Source organism: Molossus molossus, unplaced genomic scaffold, assembly GCF_014108415.1.
Source record: "Molossus molossus isolate mMolMol1 unplaced genomic scaffold, mMolMol1.p scaffold_m16_p_11, whole genome shotgun sequence".
Taxonomy (NCBI): Eukaryota; Metazoa; Chordata; class Mammalia; order Chiroptera; family Molossidae; genus Molossus; species Molossus molossus.
The window spans coordinates 898,337-924,710 of record NW_023425346.1 but is presented as its reverse complement, the minus strand read 5'-3'; the positions used below and the strand labels follow the sequence as shown (position 1 = coordinate 924,710).

The 26,374-nt window shown below is 41.2% G+C and overlaps 1 protein-coding gene across 3 annotated transcripts in view; it reads left to right on the top strand.

Annotated features, from left to right (window-relative positions):
- The window catches only part of UGGT1 (UDP-glucose glycoprotein glucosyltransferase 1), a 147,818-nt gene that overhangs the window by 2,387 nt on the left and 119,057 nt on the right, over positions 1-26,374 (top strand). The window contains exons 1-10 of one of the 3 annotated variants that reach the window (XM_036254952.1): positions 1,650-1,779; positions 6,717-6,852; positions 8,319-8,401; positions 13,848-13,978; positions 15,056-15,168; positions 17,248-17,422; positions 19,783-19,879; positions 21,443-21,521; positions 25,348-25,448; positions 26,154-26,253. In XM_036254952.1, the coding sequence (XP_036110845.1) occupies positions 1,677-1,779; positions 6,717-6,852; positions 8,319-8,401; positions 13,848-13,978; positions 15,056-15,168; positions 17,248-17,422; positions 19,783-19,879; positions 21,443-21,521; positions 25,348-25,448; positions 26,154-26,253 (1,118 nt within the window). In that variant the 5' untranslated portion in view covers positions 1,650-1,676. Of the gene's footprint in view, positions 1-1,649; positions 1,780-5,928; positions 5,952-6,716; positions 6,853-8,318; positions 8,402-13,847; positions 13,979-15,055; positions 15,169-17,247; positions 17,423-19,782; positions 19,880-21,442; positions 21,522-25,347; positions 25,449-26,153; positions 26,254-26,374 lie in introns of those variants that run through there. The other 2 variants (XM_036254954.1, XM_036254953.1) reach the window with 2 other exon arrangements.

The following is a 26,374-nucleotide window of genomic DNA, read 5'->3' as shown; positions in this document are numbered from 1 at the left end:
TTATTTCTCAGATTATTCATCTTTTTTTTTTTATCCTCACCCGAGGACATTTTTCCATTTTTGTTCAGATAGAGTGGGAGGGAGGGAGAGGAAGAGAGAGAGAGAGAGAGAGAAAGAGAGAAACAGAGAGAGAGAGAGAGAGAGAGAGAGACATCGACGTGAAAGGGACACATCGAGTGGCCGCCACCCACACGACCAACCAGGGCCGGGGACAAACTGCAACCAAGGTACGTGCCCCTAGTGGGAACCGAACCCGGGTCTCTCTGGACCGCAGGCCGACGCTCCAACCGCTGAGCCAAACGGGCCAGGGCTCAGACTATTCATCTTTATAAACAACATTTAAAGACCACTAGGGTCAGAGTAATAAGGGATTTTGTAAAATGAAGGCACCCTGAAATAAAAGTTTACTTCAGTGAGGTTCTTGCCTTTGCTTCTCTGGACAGCCATTTCCTCGGTATTACCTGTGGAATGAAGGAAGTGGAGTCAAGGTTGGAAGGCTTTTCTTTAATGTGTTGCTTTCCTCCCTGTCTCATCTTTTTTTTTTATCCTCACCCGAGGACATTTTTCCATTTTTTGTTTAGATAGAGTGGGAGGGAGAGAGAGGAGAGAGATAGAGAGAGAGAAAGAGAAACATGGACGTGAAAGGGACACATCGAGTGGTTGCCACCCGCATGACCCAACCAGGGCCGGAGACAAACTGCAACCAAGGTACGTGCCCTTAGTGGGAATCGAACCCGGGTCTCTCTGGACCTCAGGCTGATGCTCTAACCGCTGAGCCAAACTGGCCAGGGCCTCCCTGTCTCATCTTTAATGGCTGGGCTTGCCCAAGAACTCTTTCTGTTGCTCTTTTATTTATTTTTTATCCTCACCTGAGGATATATTTTTCCATTTATCTTCAGATAGAGCATGTGTGTGTGTGTGGGGGGGGGGGTAGAGGGAGAGAGGGAAAAGGAGAGAGGAAGAGAGAGATTTGAGAGAGACACAGCAATTGGTTGCCTCTCGCATGACCCTGACCACGGCCAGTGACTCAACCGAGATACATGCCCTTGACCAGAATTGAACCTATGACTCCTTGGTCCATGGGCTGACGCTCTAAGCACTGAGCCAAACTGGCCAGGGCAATTTAAAAATTTTTAAAAATATTTTTGTCTTTGTTCTTGGTACTACACTTCTTTCTAGTTTCTTTCATTGATCCCTTAATGAATGAAGCCTGTATTTGTTTATTTTATTTTGAGAATTCCCTGTGTTCCATGCAGAAAGCTAGGTATGTCACAATGATAGACAAAACTTCCTACTCTTGAGGAGCTCAGCCTGTGTATGGATCTTTCTGTCTAGTTGAATGATTTGCTTTGGTTCCAACTTCAGACCTACATCTTTGGTTTCAGGTTGAAACCAGTCCTCTCTCAGTCCCTTGGGGCCGAAGGGCTCTGCCCCTAGAAAACTCTTGTGGTTGCCTTGGTTCTCAAAAGAAAGATTTTGCTTAGTCTGTCTTTGCACAGTTTGAATTGTTACCCCTTGTAAGACCAGAGATCCAGGGGAGATAGCATGGTGTTATAGAACTTACCAGGCAGATGTGGGTTCAAAGCATTGCTATAGATGAGTTGGGCAAGTTACTCAGCCTCTCTTAGCTTTCCTTTTTTTTATTTTTAAGCGGGCATGACAGTATTACATCCATTATGCAGCATATTTATGGCTTGTCTACTGTTTGCTGTGGTGAACAGAGGAGCCGTATCTGCTGCCTATCCTCCAGGAACTGCAGTTTCCTGTGTGGAAAGCTGGGTAAGGGCTGTGCAAAGCACCTGACAGCGTGCTCCGCCCAGAGTGATTGTTCATTCAGTGCTAATGTGTCCTCAGGGGCCTGTTTTCACTTTCAGTTCCCTGTAACTCCACTGTGCGGTGGTATTCCATTTCTCATGGAATCATCTACTTTTAGGGGATTACACATTTAGGCCCCTTCGGGAAAGGTTATAAACATGGCCACTGCATAATATTGTTTCACTGTAGTTCATATACTCGCCATTTTAGAAACTTAGTGACTTTGGGGAAGGTTTGTTTATTTCTTTTTAATCCTCACCTGATGATGTTTTTCTGTTTATCATCAGATAGAGTGGGAGGGAGGGAGAGGGAGAGAGGAGAGAGAGAGAAACATCCACTGGTTGCCTCCCGTGTGACCCTACCGGGACCTAACCGTAACCAAGGTACATGTCCTTGACCAGAATTGAACTGGAGACGCATGGGTCCTTGGGCCGATGCTCTGCCGCTGAGCCAAACTGGCCAGGGCTTATTTTTATTTTTATTTTTTCCCTAGCCACAGAGTTTAGGTTTTTTTTTTTTTTTTTCTGAAATGATCTGAGCACTGTGAGGCTCTCTGCTTGAGGAGCTGCTGCTGAGAGTTCAGGAGCCTGCATTTCATGGCCATGCCAGTTTACCAGTGCCTCCAGCTTCTTTGTTTTTACCCTACCATGTATGTGCTTTTTATTTTTATTTTTAAAAATTTTTTATTAATTTATTTTTGTTATAGATGTTTCTCCTTTTTTTTCCCTGTTGACCCCCTCCTCCCCTTTGCCCCCACCCCGTACCCGGCTTTGTTGTCCATGTCCATCGGTTATGCATACATGCATATAAGTTCTATGGTTTATCTCTTCCCTCCTCCCACCACCCCCTCTTCGGAGGGTTGTCATTCTGTACCCTACTTCTACGTCTCTGGGTCTACCCTATTCCTCAGACTGTTATGTTTATTATATTCCACAAATAAGTGAGATCATGTGATATTTGTCTTTCTCTGCTTGCCTTGTTTCGCTTAGGATAATACTTTCCGGGCAGAGTTTAGGTTTTTAAGGCATATTTTTGAGGCCATGTGATAATGGTGATATGTTATTCTGTAATATAGAAGATAGTTTTTAGTGTTTTCCCCTGATGATATCTTTTACTAGAATAATTCTTGTATAGTACCTGGCACTTTATGAAGTGATTTTCATATTGCCTTTTCATTTTCACAGTGATCTGGTGTGGCAGATACTGTTACTCCTATTAAAATCTGGGAGACTATGGGCCAGTGAAGTTATTAGGTAACATGCTTATGGTTAAACTGCTAGTAAGTAGCAAACTCAGGAATTGATAGCAGTTTCTTGACTCAAATGTTTCTCTTGTCCGTAACCATGTTTGTTCTAGCATGCAGGCATATTTGTTTCTGAGGCTGCAGTCCATGGACCTGTAGGGGAGGGTATCTATTAATGTCCCACGAGAGGTCTTGGGTGGTCTGATATTGGATGTAAAAGTTTGGGTCCTTCTTTGCCCCTCTGCTGGAAATGTTAGTAACTTTTGCTAGATTCAGAAAGGGCCCTACATCATCCATTCTGAACCCCCCCACCCCTCAACTGCTAGTAGGTTTCATTGTCAAAAGTCTAATTTGGTTAGCCCTAGTCTTTGAAAATATTGATTGCTTTAAAGTACTTATTTATAAATGGGATATTCATATTTTCTGTTTCCAAAGAAGCTGACAGAGCCTGAACATAAAACTCATGTAAAAGCAACTCTTCTGTTTGGTAGATTTTGCTTTTGACCATTGCTCTTTAGAGATATTGTGTGTTATATTATTGGAGAATTGCATGGGTGGGATTTCCTCAATGCTAGTGAGAGTGGGGTTCGTGGGGCCCCTCTGGAATAAGCATTTCTGGAGGCCCCTATAGGAGGATGAGATGTGGTAAAAGGCATTATTTTCGTGGAGTTACATCTCTTGGTTTGCAGAGCCCCATTTCCCTTTGTCCAGTCCTGGAAGAGGTAGCAGGGAATTCAGCAGAGCTAAAAGCAAAGCCAGTGTCCAGAGTTTCCTTTCCATGGTGGAGTTGAGTTTGACATCAGGCTGATCACAGTCTGTTAGTCCATTGTCTGTGGGGTCCACATGGCCATGAGCCATGTGGGCCACTGCAGGGCAGAGAGGCCTGTAAGCCGGGAGTCAGGCAGGAGCAGCAAGGGAGCAGGAAGGGCCAAGAGGCAAGAGAGGGAGTTTAAGGATCTCAGATTTCACGCCCTTGCAGTGGCCACACCTATCCTGGCCAATTACTCCTTCCCATGTGTGACTTACAGGTAAGCACCTTCCCACATCACCCAGATCTTACTGGGCATGCGTCTTTTGTCCAGTCCCTTCCCCCGGTGATCTTCGGGTAACAGACCTGGAGAGTGTTAAATCGCAGCTTCCTGGCAAAGCTGTACACATGGAATCCTGTATTATTTAGCCTTCCCTGCTCCTTTTCTGTTAACTAATAACCAGATTATAACAACAGTATCAGTATGAATAGAATGTTGATATAAATGATGATACTTTTTCTAAAATGAAGATACTGACTAGTTCCCTGCAATATGGACTGTCTTCCCCAACAATAGATTTTATAGCCAGTGTTGAACTGGGGCGAGCCTTTCCAGATGTTAAGGTTCAGAAGACAAGTTTGTTGTAGTGTTTCCCACATGCACATTCCCTTGGTGTTCCCATTCACATGGGGAGAACTTGGATGTTGGCTCTTATATAGTGTTCTGTCAGGCTGACTTTTGGGATGAAAGATCAGATCAAAGACGTCTGCAGCTGGAGACCTTTTTCTGAAATGATCTGAGCACTGTGAGGCTCTCTGCTTGAGGAGCTGCTGCTGAGAGTTCAGGAGCCTGCATTTCATGGCCAGAAGGCTAGAAGTTCTAATTGTGACGAAAAGGGGCCACATACTAAACCTGATAAGCCCAGGGGAGGCCTGTGTGGTGGCCTTACAAACTCAGAGACCCAAAGTAACCACAAAGGATGGTCTGAAATGAAAACTTTTTAACTAAAAGCTGTTTATGGCAGGCAGTCATGTCCTAGGCTGGTACTTCCCTGAGAAAGGTCAGTCTTTACCTCAACTGAGACTGTCTGTTGTCTTTTTGCATCTACGATAACATGTCTTTGGAACGTCACCGTAATTCCCCTTTTTCCGGACCCCTAAAGCACGGGCACCGTTCTGCAGACACCATGAATCCCTTGTTGTTGTTGAGTTAGTTGTTGGCTGTTAACTCTCCTGTACCCATCTGTGTAAAAGAAGTGTCTATCATTTTATTTTATATCCAATCCCAAAAGTTTCCCTGCTTTGCTTTTTCCCTGCCCAGCTAATCTATCACCAATGGATTTCATGTAACGCAGTTACATCTTCTCTTTTTATTGTAATGTATAAAATAAGGTGCAAAGCTGCCATTCACTTGAGCATTATCTCAGTCGTTGAGATTTTGCTTACTGGCAGTTGCCAACAGTTTGGCTCAAATAAACTCACAGAAGTTCTTCACAGGTGTGAATATTTCTTTTGGTGACATAGTCAAGGTGTCATAGGACCGTGTTCACACTGAGGGCTGTAGGATCTTTCCTTGCCTCTTCCAGCTTCTGACAGCCCCAGCTTGCAGTGTATTCCTTGGCTCACAGTATGATCCCAGTCTGCCTCCTCTTTTTTTTTTTTTATCCTCATCCTAGGACATTTATGCATTTATCTTCAGATAGAGCGGGAGGGAGAAAGGGAGGAAGAGCGAGAAACGTCTATGTGAGAGACACGCATCAACTGGTTGCCACCCACACGACCCTAATTGGGGTTGGGGACAAACTGCAACCGAGGTATGTGCCCTTAGCGGGAACTGAACCCGGGACTCTCTGGTCCGTGGGCTGACCCTCTAACCGCTGAGCCAGACCAGCCAGAGCCTGCCTGCTCTTTACCTGGCATTCTCCCCGTGTCTTCATACAGTCTCCCTCTGTGTGCCTGTCTCAGTGCCCACATCTCTCTCTCTTTTTTTAAAAATCTTCACCCAAGGATATTTTTCCATTGATTTTTCAGATAGAGTGGGAGCGAAGGAGGAAGAGAGAGAGAAACATTGATGTGGGAGAGACACATTGATTGGTTGCCTCCCGCATGACCCCAACCAGGACCTGGGATAGAACTGCAACCGAGGTACGTGCCCTTGACCGGAATTGAACCCGAGACTCTTTGCAAAGTCTGTGGGCCGATGCTCTAACCGCTGAGCCAAATCGGCCAGGGCAAATATCTCTTATTTTATAATACCAGTCATATTAAGTTAGGACCTACACGAATGACCTCATTTTAAGTTGATTGCTTCTGTAAAGACCCTGTTTCCAAATAAGTTCACATTCTGAGCTACTGAGGGCTAGGACTTCAACCTGTGATTTTGGGGGACCCTATATAACCTGTAACACCCATCAGTTATGTGTTCATCTGTCTCAGCTTTATTTACTCTTCTGCTTAATGAAGTCTTGTGTGCGACCTGTTTTGCCGCAGCTGACTCTCATAGGGATGACCTGGAGCTTCTGTGGGACGGGTCCACAGTGACTCTCATAGGGATGACCTGGAGCTTCTGTGGGACGGGTCCACAGTGACTCTCATAGGGATGACCTGGAGCTTCTGTGGGACGGGTCCACAGTGACTCTCATAGGGATGACCTGGAGCTTCTGTGGGACGGGTCCACAGTGACTTTCATAGGGATGACCTGGAGCCTCTGTAGGACGGTCCATAGTGAGTGCACACTCTCCGTACGTGTCCAACACGCAGCAGGTGTCTGTTGAACTCTCTATGCAGTAGGGCTGTTATATTTTGGAATCATTTCTATTTCTGTAATATTCATGTTATTTTGTGTCTCTAAATATTAAGATTCAGGTTTAAATATTTCCTTGTAGCAAAACTTTTTTTTTTTCTTTTTAGGGATTTGCTGTAAAATGGGACTCCTGACTGTATTCACTGGACTGTGGCTGTTTTCTTTAGTAAAGGCAGATTCAAAAGCCATTACAACCTCTCTTACAACAAAATGGTTTTCCACTCCATTGTTGTTAGAAACCAGGTAAGAAGACATTTTTTTCTTTCACATGTTTGAGCAAAATATAGACTCCACTAGTGAATATCCAGGAGCTTTTTTAGAGGTGTGATGATGATCATCAGATGCATTTAGTAAGACCCTCTCAGAATGCACTGTGCTGTTAGAACACAGAACTTGTAGCAGACAGGACTGGATTGACTCATAGTGATCCTTAGAGACTTCTTTAGACAAATATATTGAATTGGTTCAATATATGTGGTGATAAGGGGGGGAGAGAGTGGTACTTAAAGGAAATATTCTATTTATTTATTTAAAAGGAAGAGAAGAGCCTTGGCCAGTTAGCTTAATGGTTAGAGCGTCAGCTCACGAACCAGAGTCTCGGGTTCGATTTTGGTCAAGAGCAGGTACGTTGGTTGCGGTTTAGTCCCCAGCCCTGGTCAGGGTTGTGAGAGGCAGTCAGTCGATGTGTGTCTCTCACATTGATATCTCTCTCTCTCTCTCCCTGCCTCTCTCCCTCCCACTCTATCTGAAGATAAATGGAAAAATGTCCTTGGGTGAGGATTTAAAAAAATAAATAAATGAAAGGAAGAGAAGAGAGCTTGGCAAGGTGGGGTAAAGAGGACATGCTCCTCCTAAGAACTTGGAAGAAGACCCTGAGATAAGAGAGTTCAGGGGGAAACCGAGGAAATGGCCAGATTTTATTTGTTCTAAGATATACTTGTTCGACGTTTGAACTTTGTGGTGTGTCTTCTAACATTTCCTCCTTAATCCCCGGAAAAATGTGAATGAGGAGTTGGGTTATGTTGATTGTATACACAAATAGTTGCATTTCTAAGGAAAAAAACCTCCTTTGGCCTTGATAAGAGGGCATGTGGGCCAGTGGGACACATAGGAGCTGGTCTTGACTCACTGAGGAGCCCCACAGACTTTCTTCAAAAGGTCACTTCTCTGTGCCTCTTTCTCATCAATAAAACGGCAGAAAACAAGAAAAATACTGCACATATTTCACAGCGATATTAATAACTAACTTGATAAGTGGGGTAAGCTCCTCCTGGGTATGTGCCCTGACTGGGAATAGAACCTGTCACCTTTTGGTGTCCTGGGTGACACTTCAACCACTGAGCCACACCGGCCATGACGAATTACCAATTTCTGATTCTGTTTCTACTATGATAGCATTTTCACAAATGGTGTTTCATTAGCCTTTTTTATATTGGGACTTCTCTATTGTTACATTTTATTATTCTAGGTCTTTTAAAGAAGTATCCATTAAACTGTTAAGTTATTGATAGCTAATTAGCTAGTAAGATTTTCTTATTATTAAAAATATATATTATGCACATTTGTGTAATACATATTATAAATTGAAAGACAAACTATGGACATTTGGAGACGTAGAAACTTAATTTACTTTCTTTAGTAATAGAGCTTATATTAGAAGATTTTCATTTTAAGTTGGTTTATGTCTGATATTTCTTCCTTTCTCCCAGTGAGTTTTTAGCAGAAGACAGTCAAGAGAAGTTTTGGAATTTTGTAGAAGCCAGTCAAAATATTGGATCATCAGATCATCATGGTAAATTGAAGCCAATGCTCTTTTGACTTTGGTGTCTGGGAAAATACTGGAAAAATGTTCTCTCTTGGAGCATGTGTGGTGGGCCAGCTAATGGGATAACTTTGAACTTAATGACTGGAGTTATGATGGCAGCCAGCAGAGCCAGCCCAGACACAATTATTTTTGAAGCGGTTTATAACTTTGGCTATAAGCACTATCCTTGACTTTTACCCCCCTTGTGCTTTTGAGACGTTTTATTAAAAAATGTGTGACTATTTTGTGAAAGTCAAATTCATTTAAAAATCATCTAGTATTAATTTAATAACCATCACATTTGATTCACTATTTTTTGTTACAAATCAATTACATAACTGATGTATTATCTGTTGTTTTGTTATTATTGAGTTAGTGCCCCCTAAACTATTTTCTGCTCTGCCTGCCAGCCAGCCACAGCTTGAGTGTCAATGCATCAAATTAATTACAGGGTAAACTCTCTTATTTGTTTATGGATTATGATGTGCTTTCATGAACATCTTCTAACTCAATATAACCTATATAGAATATAAACATGAAGTCAAAGATACATGAGCAGCTAAAACTTTGATATTATATTGACAGGCATAAGTCTTTATTGAAAGAGGAAAAGTGTGAAAATTTTGTGACTGCCGTTAATAGTGAAGTAAATTGATTGTAACTTTTATTTTTTATTTTTATTTTTTTTATCCTCACCCGAGGACATTTTTCGATATTTTGTTCAGATAGAGTGGGAGGGAGAGAGAGAGAGAGAAACATCGACGTGAAAGGGACACATCGAGTGGTTGCCACCTGCACTACCCATCCAGGGCTGGGGACAAACTGCAATGGAGATACGTACCCTTAGCGGGAACCGAACCCGGGTCTCTCCGGACCGCAGGCCAACGCTCTAACCGCTGAGCCAAACCGGCCAGGGCTAACTTTTATTTTTATTTAAGTGATATGTGTTGAAAAAGTCATGTCTGAATTTTTGTGTGATATAAATATAGAATGATTTTGAACAAGCAAGCACCTATAAGTTTTAGTTAATGTAAGTTAGAGTCATTTAGAATTGTTTGAGTTATCAGAAAGATCATTTTAGTTTTTTTTTTTAATCCTTACCCGAGGACATTTTTCCATTTTTTGTTCAGGTAGAGTGGGGAGGGAGAGAGAGGGAGAGAAACATTGACATGAAAGGGACACATCGAGTGGTTGCCACCCGCATGACCCAACCAGGGCCGTGGACAAACTGCAACCGAGGTTCATGCCCTTAGTGGGAACCGAACCTGGGTCTCTCTGGACCGCAGGCCGACGTTCTAACGCTGAGCCAAACCAGCCAGAGCAAGATCATTTTAGTTTTTTTTTTTTTTAAATCTTTATTGTTGAATGTAGAATGTATTACAGATGTTCCAAATTTTTCCCCCATTGACCCCCTCCTCTCCACTCCCGCCTTTTCCCACACTATTGTCTGTGTCCATTGGTTATGCATATAAGTTCTTTGGTTTATTTCTTCCCACCCCCCCAACCCCTTTCCCTAGGTTTGTCAGTCTAGCAATGAATTTGCACTTCTTAATCCCTTCACCTTTTTCACCCACTCTCCCAACCTCCTCCCATCTGGCAACCAACAAAATGTTCTCTGTATCTATGAGAATGTTTCTGATGTACCTGTTCATTTTGTTTGTAGATTCCATTGTTGATAGATATGTATTCATTGCCATTCTGTTTGTTCATATATTTTATTTTTTTCTTCAAAAAGACCCTTCATCATTTCATATAATAACGGTTTGGTGGTGATGAACTCCTTTAACTTTTTCTTGTCTGGGAAAGTCTTTATATGGCCATCGATTCTAAATGACAGCTTTGCAGGATAGAATAATCTTGGTTGTAGATTCTTGCTTTTCATCACTCTGAATATTTCTTGCTACTCCCTTCTGGCCTGCAAAGTTCCTTTTGAGAAATCTGCTGACAGCCTTTTGGGAACTCCCTTGTAGGTAACTAGCTGCCTTTCTCTTGCTGCTTTTAAGATTCTTTGTCTTGAACCTTTTGCATTTTGATGATGATGTGTCTTGGTGTGGGCCTCTTGGGGTTCATCTTGTTTGGGACTCTCTGTGCTTCCTGGACTTGTATGTCTGTTTCCTTCACCAAGTTAGGAAAGTTTTCTGCCATAATTGTTTCAAACAGGTTTTCGATTTCTTGTTCTCGCTCTTCTCCTTCTGACAGCCCCAAGATGCGAATGTTGGCACGCTTGAAGTTGTCCCAGAGGCTCCTTACACTATCCTCATTTTTTTGGATTCTTTTTCTTTTTGCTGTTCTGATTGGGTGTTTTTTGCTTCCTTATATTCCAAATCGATGGTTTGCTTCTTGGATTTACGTACTCTAGTATTGAATCTGTGTAAATTATTCTTTATTTCAGTTAATGCCTCCTTCAATTCTGACTGGTCCTTTTTTATGCTCTTGAGGCCCTCACTACGTTCACTGAGGTTCTCACTGAGTTCATGGAGTATCCTTATAAGCAGTATTTTGAACTCAGCATCTGTTAGGTTTTTTATCTCCATTTTGCTTAGTTCTTTTCTTGGGGTTTTGTTCTGTTCTCTCATTTGGGACCTGTTTCTTTGTCTCCTCATTTTGGCTGCCTCCCTGTGTTTGTTTCTGTGTATTACTTAATGAGAGGTATGGGGCTCACTGAGACCAGATGCTGCTTGTTTAAAAGAGTTTAGGAAAAACCTGAAGCAGGATCCAAGACAGGCCAATGCTATGGTTAAGCAACTGGCAACAGCTTGCGTGGGCCTGAAAGTTGGGTGGGACGGGGCGGGGCCTCAGGGAGTCACCAGAGCGGGGCTACCAGTGTGAGCCAGGTTGCTGGAGTCCCAGATATGGCGGCTGTCTGCCGCCCCAGGGAAGAGCTCACCAAAGGAACAAGGGCCTCTGACAGTACGTTTGTCCCGGAGAAAGCCCCCTCTCCAGCCCTCGCTCCAGTGCCAAACAGCTCAGTTCTTCCCTGTATGTCTCTAGCGCCCCTGGAGCTGCCTCCCCTCCAAGCTTAGAGGGAGAGAGTCCGATAAGTCTGTGCGCGGGCCCTTTAAAAAGCTGCCTGGGGCTCCAGCCGCTTCAGCCTCCCTGAGCCTCAGTTCCCGTTGGTTTTTCCAGCCAGAAGTTATGGGGATTCTCTTCCTGGTACTGGAACCCTGTGCAGGGCATGTGGTGTGGGACGGGGACCCCTCAGTCCTCAGGAAGGACCTTCCCAGCCCAAGTATCCTCCTGATTTTTATCCGCCAGACGTGGGTGTGGGACCAGCCCGTCTTGCCACCGCCCCTCGCGCCTCCGCCCCTCCTACCAGTCTGGAGGTGGCTGCTGCTTTAATTCCGTAGTTGTAGGACTTCCATTCAGGATGATTTCAGGCGGTTTTGAATGATGGTTGTTCTGTAGTTTAGTTGTAACTTTGATGTGGTTGTGGGAGGACGTGAGACCGCATTTACCTACCCGCCATCTTGACCGGAAGTCAAGATCATTTTAGTTTTAATTTACAGTTTTATGAAACAAATTTATTGAAGTGGGCTTTATAATGAATTTGAGTTCTGACATATGAATGAGATTTCTTCAGTACAAATGGTAGTGTGTTCTTGGTTAGAATTATGTGAGTATGAATTTTTGGAAGTGATCATAAAAGTATGTTAAACATTTTGTTTGAAGCATTATCTGTAGTCCCATCACCCAAATATTCACCGTTAACATTCTGGCAAAACTTTAAGGTATTTCTTTCTGATCTCTTTTTCTACTTAGATACTTAGATGCTAATACAGTACAAGTACAGACCTTTTTTTTTTTTTATCTTACCCGAGGACATTTTTGTTGTTGTTGTTCAGATAGAGTGGGAGGGAGAGAGAAGAAGAGAGAGAGAGAGAGAGAGAGAGAGAGAGAGAGAGAGAGAGAAAGAGAAACAGAAACATCTACATGAAAGGGATACAGACAGTGGTTGCCATCCACACGACCCAACCAGGGACGGGGACAAACTGCAACCGAGGTACATGCCCTTAGCGGGGGAACTGAACCTGGGTCTCTCTGGACCACAGGCGGATGCTCTAACCGCTGAGCCAAACCGGCCAGGGCCAGACCTTTTATATTCTGCTTTTTAAGATGTGAATATTTTCTTTAAAGAAGCCATATGAAAGTTTATACTTGCACAGAGAAATCTTGTAGCCTCCTTTGTTTCTCCCCATTTTTTTTTTTTTTTGAATTCTCACCTGAGGATAGTTTTCTGTTTGTCTTCAGATAGCGTGGGAGGGAGGGAGAGAAAGGACGAGAGCTAGAGAAACATCGTAGTGAGAGAGACACATCGACTGGTTGCCTCCTGCAGGATCTTGACCAGGGCTGGGGTCGAACCACAACCAAGGTAAATGCCCCTGTGCCCTTGACCAGAATCGAACTGTGACTCATTGGTCTTCGCGCTGACGCTCTAACTGCTGAGCTAAATTGGCCAGGGATATTTCTCCCTGTTGTTAGAACCATTTAATTTAATTTGTTTAACCTTCAATGTTTTTTTTATGAGAAATACATACATATGTAGTCTTATTTCTCATCCTTTCTTACAGTAAAAAATGAGCGGTTATATATACATTGTTTGTACGTTGTGCCTTTCATTTAGCAGTCTGTCCTCGGAATTTTTTTTTTATACTGGTATGTGTGTTTTTTCCCTCCTAGATAATTTATTCCAATTGTTTGTTTAAATGCTTTACCAGTGGTTCTCAACCTTCCTGATCCTGAGACCCTTTAATCCCGTTCCTCATGTTGTGGTGACTCCCAACCATAAAATTATTTTCATTGCTACTTCATAACTGTAATTTTCCTACTGTTATGTCTTAGGTGACCCCTGTAAAAGGGTCATTCGACCCCCAAAAGGGGTTGTGATCCATAGGTTGAGAATCACTGCTTTACCCTAAACACAGTTTTATCACTATCCTTTAATACGTTGTGTTTCCTGATCACCTCGCTCAGCTGTGCTAGACTGATGACATGTGGTGGTAGGCACTGGGGATACTAAGGCAAATAAGTCATAGTTCCTGCCTGTGGGTGCTCAAGGACCATTTTGGGTGGGGCAGATAGTGAATACTTTAGTGAATAATGTAATGAGTGAAAGAGGTAAGCAAAGGAATATTATGAGAGCAAAGAAGAGATGTACTGGGTCCATTGACGCATGGCGTGGGGATTGGGCTTCCTCCCTGAAGTAGGTGACTGGCAGTCCATGGGAGGGAGGAGTGGACAAAGGGAAGAAGGGAGGAGACGTCCAGTCTCTTTGTTCACTCCAGGGATTCTGAGCATTTTACGGCAGTTCAAGGCAGTATAGTACAAAACTTTCCTTTCATATGGTTTTGTAACACATATCTTGATACTTATAAATGTTTTATTTGGATACCTCTAATTATATATGATCATTTTGGTTAATATTCTTCCTCGACAGGTACTGATTACTCCTATTATCATGCAGTATTGGAAGCTGCATTTCAGTTTCTGTCACCTCTGCAGCAGAATTTGTTGAAATTTTCTCTGTCTCTCCATTCCTACTCGGCTACAATTCAAGCCTTCCAGCAGGTGAGTTCAGTGCTTACACAGTATTTTTAGAGTTGTACAACATGATTGGATATATTATAGTTGACCTGGTATTTTATTACAGAGCTGTAACTTTTCTGCCTGACATTTTCTAGGATTTATGATTTGTTTGTAAATAACAAGCAAAGTCGATGTGAAATCTTCAAACCATATATTATAAAAAATTTAACTTTCAACTTATTTTTATTTAAGAAATAAAGAATACGCACACAAAAATAGAGACTATCGGACTTCATCTGTACCACACGGCCTAGGAGGTGTAGTCTTGCCCAACTGATCGACCTGGGCATAGCCTGCAGCTCCCATAGCAGTTCAGGAATATGGAACATGTGAGGCAGTGTCACAGGGCAGTCAGCAAAGGTCAGCCTGTGGGTGATGTTAGGGTAAATGACTGGATCTCTTTAACAAGTAAGTTAAAAGATGAAGGAAAGAGGGAAGGAGGAGCTTTAAGAGAGACTTTAAAAATGTTAACTTAATGTAGTTTATAGTTCTTATTGGATTTTGCATTGAACAGACTTCTATTGTGAAAAAAAAAAGCGAGAGAATCAAAGGTATCGATCCCAGTTGTGTGTGTGTGTATAAAAATATACTTTTTTTTTTTATCCTCACCTGAGGACATTCTTCCATTTTTTGTTCAGATAGAGTGGGAGGGAGAGAGAAGAAGAGAGAGAGAGAGAAAGAGAGAGAAACATTGACCTGAAAGGGGCACATTGAATGGTTGCCACCCACATGACCCAACCAGGGCCGGGGACAAACCGCAACCGAGGCACGTGCCCCTAGTGGGAACCGAACCCGGGTCTCTCTCGACCGCAGGCCGATGCTCCAACTGCTGAGCCAAACCCGCCAGGGCTCCAGTTGTATATTTGATGTAAAAGAAATGTGAATTTTAAAACAATTTTTCACTATAAAGTAATACAGGTATAGCAAAGCACTCACAATAAAGATATAGTATAATAAATAATGATAAGTGAACATCCTGTAATTCTCACCCAGGTCAAGAGCTGGAACTTGTCTTTGGTTAGAAGTTTTTTTTAAAAAGTCTTGTGTCTTAAATGGCAGATAGCGGCTGACGAACCTCCACCAGAGGGATGTAATTCATTTTTTTCAGTTCATGGAAGGAAGACCTGTGATTTTGATACCCTTGAGACTCTTCTGTTAACAGCATCTGAAAGGTAGGTTGTGTGTATCTCTCTATAAATGTCATGCATTGTGCTTTCTTTAATATCAAGACCACTTTTGATTTTTAAATGAGTTTTGTGGTCTGTAGGGACAGTGGTCTAGAGCATGGATTCTGGAACCAGACTGACCAGATTTGAATTCCAGCTCTGTTGCTTAAAATGTCATGAACTTGGCAGATTACTTAACCTTTCTTTCCTCATCTCATTTTAAAATGGAGATACTAAGAGTACCTAATATTGCTGTCAGTATTTAGTAATGACTGTATCTGAGAAATTACATAGACTCTGTCGTCAGCTTAGTAAAGCATACTCTGTGTTAAAGCTAGTGCCTGAAGTAATTATATTAATGATAATGATCTCTCAGGATATTCTTGGTTTCAGACAAAGTAAGCTATTTAAAGGATAATTGCAAGCTTAATTTGAATATTAAATTGGTAATTAATGGTCTAGCTTTTGCGTAAAGGTTGATTTCCTCTGGGCTAATATAATAGTACCTCTTGCTGTCTGTCTAGGGCAGTATGCTTTATAACCTCTCCACTGACCTTATAAATAAGATAGCAGTGATCTTTCTCTGTGGTGTTGCTCTGCTGTATCTGAAGTGCTAAGGGTGTTTTCAGTGAGGGTCGTTCTTCTTTAGTGAGATTATCTGCCCAGCACTTGTCCTCTGCCCAGCAAATGACATGAGTGCTTCTTACTCAGGGTGACACCAGTGTGCATTCTAGCCCTGTCAGGGTTGAAGTGGTTGTGTGCTAAAGTGGTGCTCCTTTGGTGAAAACAAAATTGATCTGTTTTTGTTTAATATGTTGTAATAAAATGCAGACTTTGTAAACAAAACAGTGATAGTGTATCCTCTTCTGAGAGGAGGTAACTGTTTTTAATGGTTCGGCTTGTATCCTTTTAGACTTTTTTGTGTGGGTATACATTGCTTTTACTAGAGTAACTTTTCTTTAACACATGTAGGTGTACCTCATTGGGAGAGATTGGTAGGTCCTAAAGTCTATGCATTTATGTCCATTAATATCTTTTTCTTTTGTCTTTAATCCTCACCTGAGGATATTTTTCCATTTATCTTCAGATAGAATGGGAGGGAGGGAGAGAGAGAGAAATATCAATTCGAGAGAGACACATCGACTGATTGCCTCCTGCACAATCCAACCATGGCCGGGGACCAAACTGCAACCAAGGAACATGCCTTGACCGGAATTGAATCTGCAGCTCTTTGGTCCTCGGGCTGACGCTTTAACTGCTGAGCCAAATTGGACAGGGTGTTTTATTTAGTCTATTAGTATCTTGATGTTATTCTTAGAGAAGTGTTTTTGGAGGTTAAGTTTTAAAATTTATGAGGAACATATAAATGTTAAATCTATTGCTAGGAAGATCATAGTGGTAAAGCTGATAGAGGAGGGAGTTGCTCTGATTTGCAAGATATATGCTTAAGTAGTCCTCTGCTTCTTTGCATTATGTATTCTTATGTTTTCAGGTAAAAGGGTAATTATATTCTGTTTTTAGTAGGATAATTTGTTAAAGTTTTTTTTTTTTATCCTCACCTGAGGACATTTTTTTGTTTTTTTTTGTTCAGATAGAGTGGGAGGGAGAGAGAGGAAGAGAGAGAAAGAGAAACATCGATGTGAAAGGGACACGTCGAGTGGTTGCCACCTGCACGACCCAACCAGGGCCAGGGACAAACTGCAACCGAGGTACATGCCCTTAGCGGGAATCGAACCCAGGTCTCTCTGGACCACAGGCCGATGCTCTAACCACTGAGCAAAAACAACCACGGCAAAAGTTTTAGTACTATGAGATCTGGCTTTCCCTCTTCTCTAGGAATCGGTAACAATTATTAAAGTCTGCATTTTATAGCTAGTATTTAGGTAATATACTTTTATTATTATGTTTAATGATGAACAAATAAGATTTATACCTGATAGCACTCTTACTGAAAACTATTTAAGATTTTGATACTTTTATATTAAGATGATCATAATCTTTACTTACATTATCATTGCTGCAGCTACAGTTTGTTTAAAAACTTTTTTAAGTTTATAATTTTAAACTTTTGCTATTTGTTTTTAGACCCAAACCCTTGTTGTTCAAAGGTGATCACAGATACCCCTCCTCCAGTCCTGAGAGTCCAGTGGTGATTTTCTACTCTGAGATCGGCTGTGAGGCATTTTACAATTTCCACCACCAGCTTGTGTCACAAAGCAGTGCAGGCAAAATCAATTACATATTCAGACATTATGTATCTGTGAGTATTGACTTACTTTATATATTGATTTGCCCAGCATGACCTTACCACATAAGCTATAAATTTCCCCTTTTATAAAATTATTAGAACTACTTTTTTTTTTTTTTATCCTCACCCGAGGACATTTTTGCATTTATCTTCAGATAAAGTGGGAGGGAGAGAGGGGGGAAGAGAGAGAGAGAAACATGGATGTGAGAGAGACACATTGACTGGCTGCCACCCACACGACCCCAGCTGGAGTCGGAGACAAAGTGCAACCAAAGTACGTGCCCCTAGCAAAAACCGAACCTGGGACTCTCTGGTCCGTGGGCCGACGCTCTAACTGCTGAACCATACTGGCCAGGTTACTTTTTTGAGAATTTAAGTACTTTCATCAAATGTTATTTGCACAATGGAGGTACTTTGCTTGCCTTTCTGAAGAAATATAAAACAATTATGCTTAACTACAGCTTCATAAAGTTTATATTCTATTTTCAAATGAACCATGTAAATTATATTTAATATGGTCCAGATTTAATATGGTTACATACTATGAAACAGATTCTTTTTTAATCCTCACCCAAGGCTATTTTTTCAGATAGAGTGGAAAGGAGGGAGGAGAGGAGAGGAGAGAGAGAGAGAGAGAGAGAGAGGGAGGAAGGGAGAGAAAGGGAGAGAAAGAGAGAGAGAAGAGGAACATCGATGTGAGAGACTCACATCTATTGGTTGCCTCCCACATGACCCTGACCAGGCTGAGGATCGAACCTGCAACCCAGGTACGCACCCTTGACTGGGAATTGGTTTGCAGGTCGATGCTCTAACTGCTGAGCCAAACAGGCTGGAGCAGGAACGGATTCTTAAAAAAAACAAAAACATTTTGTTTGATTTTAAGAATCAAAATATTGATTTTAGACAGGAAGGGAGAGGGAGAGAGAGATAGAAACATCGATAGGAGAAAACATCGATTGGCCGCCTCCTGCACATCCCCCACTGGGGATCAGGCCCACAACCTGGGCTTGTGCCCTGACTGGGAATCGAACTAGCGACTTCTTGGTGCATGGATAAACTCTCAACCACTGAGCCACACCAGCCAGGCAGGAACTTATTCTTTAATTCAGTTCTTTTCCAAATTTTTTTTTTGTTTGAAATATTTTCATAAGATGGAAAAGGAAGGATTTCTGAAGAGGTAAAATCAGGCAGAATCGATTGAAAATGAAGGTTTTGGAACTTTGTATAACATTTAGCATTTGAATTATTTATATGTAAAGATTATTAGCCCTAAAGTTTCTGTATCCTACTCAGCTGGTGTGGCTCATTGGATTGAATATCATCCCATACACTGAGAGGTTGCTGGTTTGATTCCTGGTCTGGGCACATGCCCAGGTTGCAGGCTTGAATTCCAGTATAGGGTGTGCAGGAGGCAGCCAGTCAATGTTTCTCTCTCATTGATGTTTCTATCTCTCTCCCCCTCTCCCTTCCTCTCTCCGTCTAAAAAATATAATAGAAATATATTATAAAAAAAAAGTTTTTGTATCCTAATAAGCTAGATAAATATTGGATGCTAAGTCCATGCAAGTACTAAAATAAAAATTTTGAATGAAAATTTGTTTGAACAGAAACAGATTTATTAGTATCTAATTTTTGACAACTGCTCTCCATCCCTCTGCCTCAGGGCTCTATTGCTGGTATTAAAGATTGGAATGTCTAAAGGGCCCTGGGTGGTGTGGCTCAGTTGATAGAGCATCAGCTTGCATACTGAATGGTCACTGGTTCAATACCTGGTTAAGGGCATGTACCTGGGTTACAGGTTCGATTAGCAGCCCCTGTTGGGGTACCTGCAAGAGGCAACCAATGTGTGTCTCTCACATCGATGTTTTTCTATCTCCCTCCTCCCTTGAGTGAGGATTAGCAAACAAACAAACACATAAATAAATACGTAACATTTCTAAAGGGCCATGCTCATTCAGGTTGTGGTGGTAAGCCCGTGATACTTGGTCAGCCCAAACCCTGTCTGAAGATGTTTAAATTCAATACAAAATGTAAACATGCACACATTGACACACATGGCAGAGCTCTTCTGGGTTCCAGCCTTGCTGCTCTTCAGTCCTGCTGTGCAGGCTCTGAAACTTTCTCTTTCTCCCTCTCTTCACGTGGTTTGGTTCCCTTTGCCTTTCTCTGGTGTTGCTTCTACCTTGGAATCCCCCTTCTCACACATGTGGTAGGATACAAGATCTAAAGGCAGCTGGGATTTCCATGGAGGTTTTAAGTGTGTTTGAGTGGATAATCCTAAGTGTTGGCCGCGGTATTAACACAGTCACATTCTGCACTTTGTGACATGTAAGAGCTTGGAGGTGATGGTGGGATGCTTGCTCTGCTTGCAGAATCCCAGAAAGGAGCCTGTGTATCTCTCTGGCTATGGCGTGGAACTGGCCATCAAGAGCACCGAGTACAAGGCCAAGGACGATACTCAGGTGAAAGGTGAATTTGTAAATCAGACCAATGTGTTTTCTCTTTTTACAATGTGAGTTAAAGGGGAACTTTTCTCCTTAATAATAAAGAATAGATTTAAGAATATGATGAGCCTGTGTTTGAATCCTTGTTCTGTTACATCCGAGTTGGGTGACATTAAGCAAATTCTCTGTGTCCTAATTTTTTCCTGTGTAAAGTATAGATAATGACATATGCTTCTTAAACTGTTTCTGAGGAGAAAATAAGATGTATATGCAAGAAAATAGCACGGTTTTTTTGCACAAAAAATGTTCAGTGAGTAGTAGCTATTGTTACTGACAATATATAGTTCACAAATAGCCATTAATTTGAGGCCCATGTGAAATCTTAAACTATCCTATAATTAACAAATGATTTAATGGTTTTTATTATTTTCTGCACTTGGAACAGTTTACTATGGATACTTTTTGTCATACTCTAGGGTTTTGAATTTATTATTTCAACCACACATTTTATGTACGGTCTTTTTAATTTCTTTTGAGCTCATTTTAAAGTTAAAAAGGATTGGCTTGGTACATAGAGATAGCCTAGTAACTCATCAACAATTCTATTTAGGTGCCTGGTTGCATATTCTTTAGAATTTTTATATTGAAAAATTAATTATCATTTCAAAGGTATTAATTTGGAAAATTTTAGCATGTAATTTTCCGAAGTTTAAGGGAAACAATATATTCTTATTTTATCCAGGAATGTAGGGTATATTAAAGTGCATCAGTTTTCTCGTTACCATTGCAAAATTAGGTATTCAGCATTTTATTTATTTATTTGTTTGTTTATTTATTTATCTAGTTTTACTTTTATTAGCATTTATTTTATGTTGAATTTATTCCCGGGCCATATGTTTTTGTTTCTCCAGTTTCTTCCGGGCTGTCTTTTTCTTCTGTGCAGCCTCCCCTCTGGTTTAGGAGCAGTCTGCTCTTTCTCTGTCGGGTCCTCTCCCTGTGGCAGGGAGAGCTCATGTCTGGGCTGATCCTCCCATGAGCTCTGTATGTTCTGTGCCGCATCCCGGGAGCTTTGTTCACCTGGATGTGCTCAGTGACCAGAGAACCTACATCTAAACCCTGAGGTTCACCATTGCTCTCTGCATTTTTAACCATGTGCAGCAAAAACTCAGCACTTTTTGGGCCTCCTACCCCGTGTCCGACCCCACTGTTTTGCCTGGGCACACCTGCCAACACCATTGTAATGACAGAATGGCACACATTGCTTCTGTAAAGTGACATCCTTCAGATGCTCGGTGGCTTTTTGAGTATGCATGCACTTGATGGCCTGGGCAGTTCCACGAGTGTTCGTACAGCGAACCTCTTGATTTGCATGATTATGTGTGCGTTTCTGGGTCAAGTGAATATCGAACCATTTTAAGAGGTCACTCTGGCTGCTTTCAGGAAGAGCTAGATATTCAGCATTTTAAATGGTATCATAATATCAAGTGTTTCTAATTTTTTTTTTTTAACATCACTCAGACTTATGAGGTTAATAGTGTTTTTATTTCTAATCTGAATGATTAGACATGTATTTGCTGTGCTTTTATAGGAACTGAAGTAAACACCACAGTGATTGGTGAAAATGATCCTATTGATGAAGTTCAGGGATTTTTCTTTGGAAGATTAAGGTATGTGTATGGTTTTGGGGAATGATCTTACTCTGTTTAAACCTCCAGGTTTCGTCGCACTAGGAACGTCATCTCTCTTACTACATCTGAATTACAGATCTCCCGATAGCATTTTACACATGTCACCTGATACGAAGAGATGGCCCATTAATTATAGGACAGTACATGATCTCCAGTTGTTCTGGGCACATAGCTTTCAGTGATACTGTGGCTGTCTCCTTATGGCTCACTTTGAGTTCCTTTTCTGGGCCTTGCAGTTGATGGCACAAAATTACATGCCATTTTTTGATTCACATAAAAGGAGAAATATAACTGTTTCAGTCAATATTTTCCCAAGAAATTCAAATGTATTTTCAGTTAGAGAGGTCATAGCTATTTACTCATGCTAAACAGAGTCTAAAAAATGCAAAGCAGGTGTAGTAGATGAGGAGTAGATTTTATACATGTTCAGTTAAAATACATTACATTAGTGTTTGCTCTGTATGAAAGAGGATAGAAAATGGATTTGCTTTGAAGAAAAATTCATAGCCATTTTATCTAAGTATCATAGGCTTTTTTTTTTTTTTTTTTTTTTATCCTCACCCGAGGACATTTTTCCATTTTTTGTTCAGGTAGAGTGGGGGGGGGGGGGAGAGGAACAGAGAAAAGAGAGAAACATCGATGTGAAAGGGACACATCGAGTGGCTGCCACCCGCACAACCGACCAGGGCCGGGGACAAACTGCAACCGAGGTACGCGCCCTTAGCGGGAACCGAACCCGGGTCTCTCAGGACCACAGGCCAACGCTCTAACCGCTGAGCCAAACCGGCCAGGGCTATCATAGGCTTTTATAGCTGAAAAGTCTTCTTAACTCCTCTCTCAAATGTTGCGGTTATTTCTGACATGATGTGATAATTGTTCAGAGCCCTGGATTCTGCTTTATCTAAAAATCTTAGTTAGAGCTTCTACAGTGTGCTTTGTGTTTTTTTTTTAAGTTTATTTTCAGTTTTCATTATTTTTAATCTTTATTGTTGAAAGTATTACAGATGTCCCCCTTTTGTTTTTGTTTATTTTTAAAGGAAGACACCATAGGGGAATAATATGTGCAGGCTCATTTTCTAGTACTCGTTTAACTGTTGGCTGCATGAAATGCCTTAGCCAGACTAATAGTTTAGCAGAAATGACTTAGTTCATGTTAAATTACTATGGACATGTTATGTTCATCTTATGCATATACATATTCTTTGTGTTCAGTATCAGTTCTGGCCTCAGTGTGCAGTCAGGTTCCATTTTTTATTGGCCCAGGTTTCCAGAATTCCTTTAACTATTCATGTGTTTTATGTTTGCTTTTTTAGACAGCGTTATGATTTCATGTATTTACAACATAATGGAGTATGTTGAATATTGAAGACATTTTTTTTTCTTTTTGGACATTCAGAATAGTTATTTAGCTATCTAAAGTAACTGGAACATTTTTTGATATTTTTATCATGAAGAAGAGTTTGTAGTGTGATTGGAAGTAGATTCTTTGGAAGGTGAAGGATCTGAGTAAACATTTAACTTGCTGCATGTTGTATTTAAGAAATTTTGATGCTCTACATCTGAAAATGGTGTGGAATGGTATTGAATGTAAACTGTGGTTGAAAAAAAAATTTAAAAAAGAGAAAATTTGAGATTTTAGCATTTAAAAGAACAGAATGGCCCAGCCATTCCATGGTTGAACATCGACCCTGCAGCAAGAGGTTGCTGGTTCGATTCCTGGTCAGGGCACATGCCCAGGTTGTGGGCCCATTTCCCAGTTGGGGCATGTAGGAGGCGGCCAGTCGATGTTCTCTCCCATAGATGTTTCCATCTCTCTCTCCCTCTCCATTCCTCTCTCTCTAAAAATCAATAAAGAAAAAAAAAAAAGAACAGAATGACTCTTTCAGCCATTTGTCTAAATGATATATTTCTGTTTCTGATATCTTCTGTTATACTAGCTTCAAATAGAATGTACTATATTTCAAGATAAAACTAAACAAAACCCAGTAATCTTGGTTAGCTTGAATTGTATTCATGTAACCAGAGGATTTATGAGCATGTTGTAGACAGAAATTCATTTGGGGACTGGTAACAATATAGATTGAATTTTATTTCGAGGAATTATAAAGATTCAGAAAAGTATGGAAAATAATATAACACACCCATGTACTATACTTACCACCGAGAATTGATTGTTGCTCTCATACTTGCTTTTCTGTACCAAAGAACTGTTAAGTTTCCCCCCAAATATATGTGTGGTTTTACTTAAAAGAAGAAAGAAACAAGGTGAATGAGACACGACAGGTAGAGTTGAGGTTCCCTTTGTCCCTCCTCCCAGTTCCACTCATCTCCCTCCCTGCAACCTCAGCAATCTGTAGTGAGTCATGATTTCGTCTGTAAATCTTAGGGTTTTAAATTAACATACTTTTCTATATCACCTTAACTTTTTGATTTTAATTTAATTTAATTTTAAAAAATTGTTTTTTATTTTTCTGTATTGATTTTAGAGAGAGAAGAAGGGAGAGAGAGAGTGAGAGAGATAGAAACATCGATGAGAGAGAGAACATCAATTGGCCGCCTCCTGCGTGCCTCCCCCCCCTGGATCAGGCCCACAACCTGGGCATGTGCCCTGACTGGGGATCAAACCAGCGACCTCTTGGTATAGGGTCGACCCTCAACCACTGAGCCACACCGGCCGGGCTATTTTTACTTTTTTAATTAAATTATTTTTGTTAGAGATGTTTCTCCTTTTCCCCACTTAGACACCCTCCTTCTGATCCCCATGCCCCCCCCCCCCCCGAATTGTTGTCTATGACCATTGGTTATGCATATATGCATATAAGTTCTTTGGTTTATCTCATTTCTCCCAACTTTTTATTTTTATTTATTTATTTATTTATTTTTATTATTATTTTTTTTATCCTCACCCGAGGATATTTTTCCATTTTTTGTACAGATAGAGTGGGAGGGAGAGAGAGGAAGGGAGAGAGAGAGAGAAACATCGACGTGAAGGGACACATCGAGTGGCTGCCACCCGCACAACCAACCAGGGCCGGGGACAAACTGCAACCGAAGTATGTGCCCTTAGCGGGAACCGAACCCGGGTCTCTCCCGACCGCAGGCCGACGCTCTAACCGCTGAGCCAAACTGGCCAAGGCTATTTTTATTTTTTTATTATCCTCACCCAAGGACATTTTTCCATTTTTTGTTCAGATAGAGTGGGAAGGAGAGAGAGGAAGAGAGAGAGCGAGAGAAACATTGACGTGAAAGGGACACATCAAGTGGCTGCCTCCCACACGACCCAACCAGGGCCGGGGACAAACTGCAGTTGAGGTACGTGCCCTTAGCGGGAACCAAACCCGGGTCTCTCTGGACTGCAGGCCGATGCTAACTGCTGATCCAAACTGTCCAGTGCTCATTCCTCCCAACTTTAAAAAAAAATTTTTCTTTCTTTATTGATTTGAGAGAGGAAGGGAGAGGGAGAGAGAGATGAAAACATCGATGAGAGAGAACATCAATTGGCTGCCTCCTGCATGCCCCCCACTGGGGATTTGGCCCACAGCCTGGGCATGCGTCCTGACTGAGAATCGAACGGGCAACCTCTTGGTGCATGGGTCAACGCTCAGCCACTGTGCCACACCAGCCGGGCCGGACCCAACTTAATTTTTTAAGAAAAATAATTATACTTTAATTTCCCCCCTATATTGTAGGAATTTTTCTAATGCTAAGAGGGGAAAAATCATGAAGGTGAAATTGGAGCCAACTTCTGAGTGTAGTTTGAGAAAGAAAAGACACATGAAAAGGACTGATTTTATGTTTCTTTCAGAGACCTGCACCCTGACCTGAAGGGACAGTTGAAGGAACTTAGAAAGCATCTTGTGGAGAGCACCAATGAAATGGCACCTTTGAAAGTTTGGCAATTACAAGGTAATAAAAATAAAAACATATGAATCACTGGCCTATTTTTTGACTATATTTTATGGTATTACGAAAAGGTAGAATTTGAATGCAATTGTATCAATTCACAGATTTTAAAGAGAGTGATTAATTGTGATTAGTTATGATTAATCAGAAAGGAACATCCTTTTTTAGATAAGTAACACTTTATAAATAGTAAATGAATATGCAAATGAGTGCCAGGTCTTTTCTTTGTGAGGGGAAATGCACAGGTTTGTAGTATAGAAGCTGTGTGTCTTGGCCTTTGTGTGCTTGCTCACATTTACTGAACAGTGCATATGTGGGGTTCCAACGTGTGGCAGTGGGAGGGCGCATGTGCGCCCTTCTGGTCCAAAACGATCCATCAAGGTTTTTCCAAGATAATTTACTAAAGTCTTTTTTAATAATTTGAGATTTGTTGTAAATTCAAAAGGGACAGGATTTGCGATGACTTTATCCTCTGCCTCATGTGTTAGTGTATGCTCTACTGTGTTATACAGGTAGATCAAGAAATTATTGTAGTAAACACCATAGAAGGTCAATAACACCTGAAATAAAACCATGAGCACACTCTGGAATGGTTGCATTCTAAGCAGTCTCAATTACCAAGAAAGTAGTGGGAAGTAAGTGTGTTTCTTTCCTATTTTTTATTGTAGTATGTTAATACACTTTATATTATATTTGACATTGTTACAGATCTAAGTTTCCAGACTGCTGCCCGAATCTTGGATGCTCCTGTTGAATTAGCTTTGGTGGTTATGAAGGATCTCAGTCAAAATTTTCCTACCAAAGCCAGGTAATATAGGGTATTAAGGCTCTGAGGCATTTGTCTCCTGAACATATATCTAATTATCTTCATGTTTATATGTAAAAATGAAGCAGTTAAAGTATATAAATACTTAGAAAATGAAAGTTCT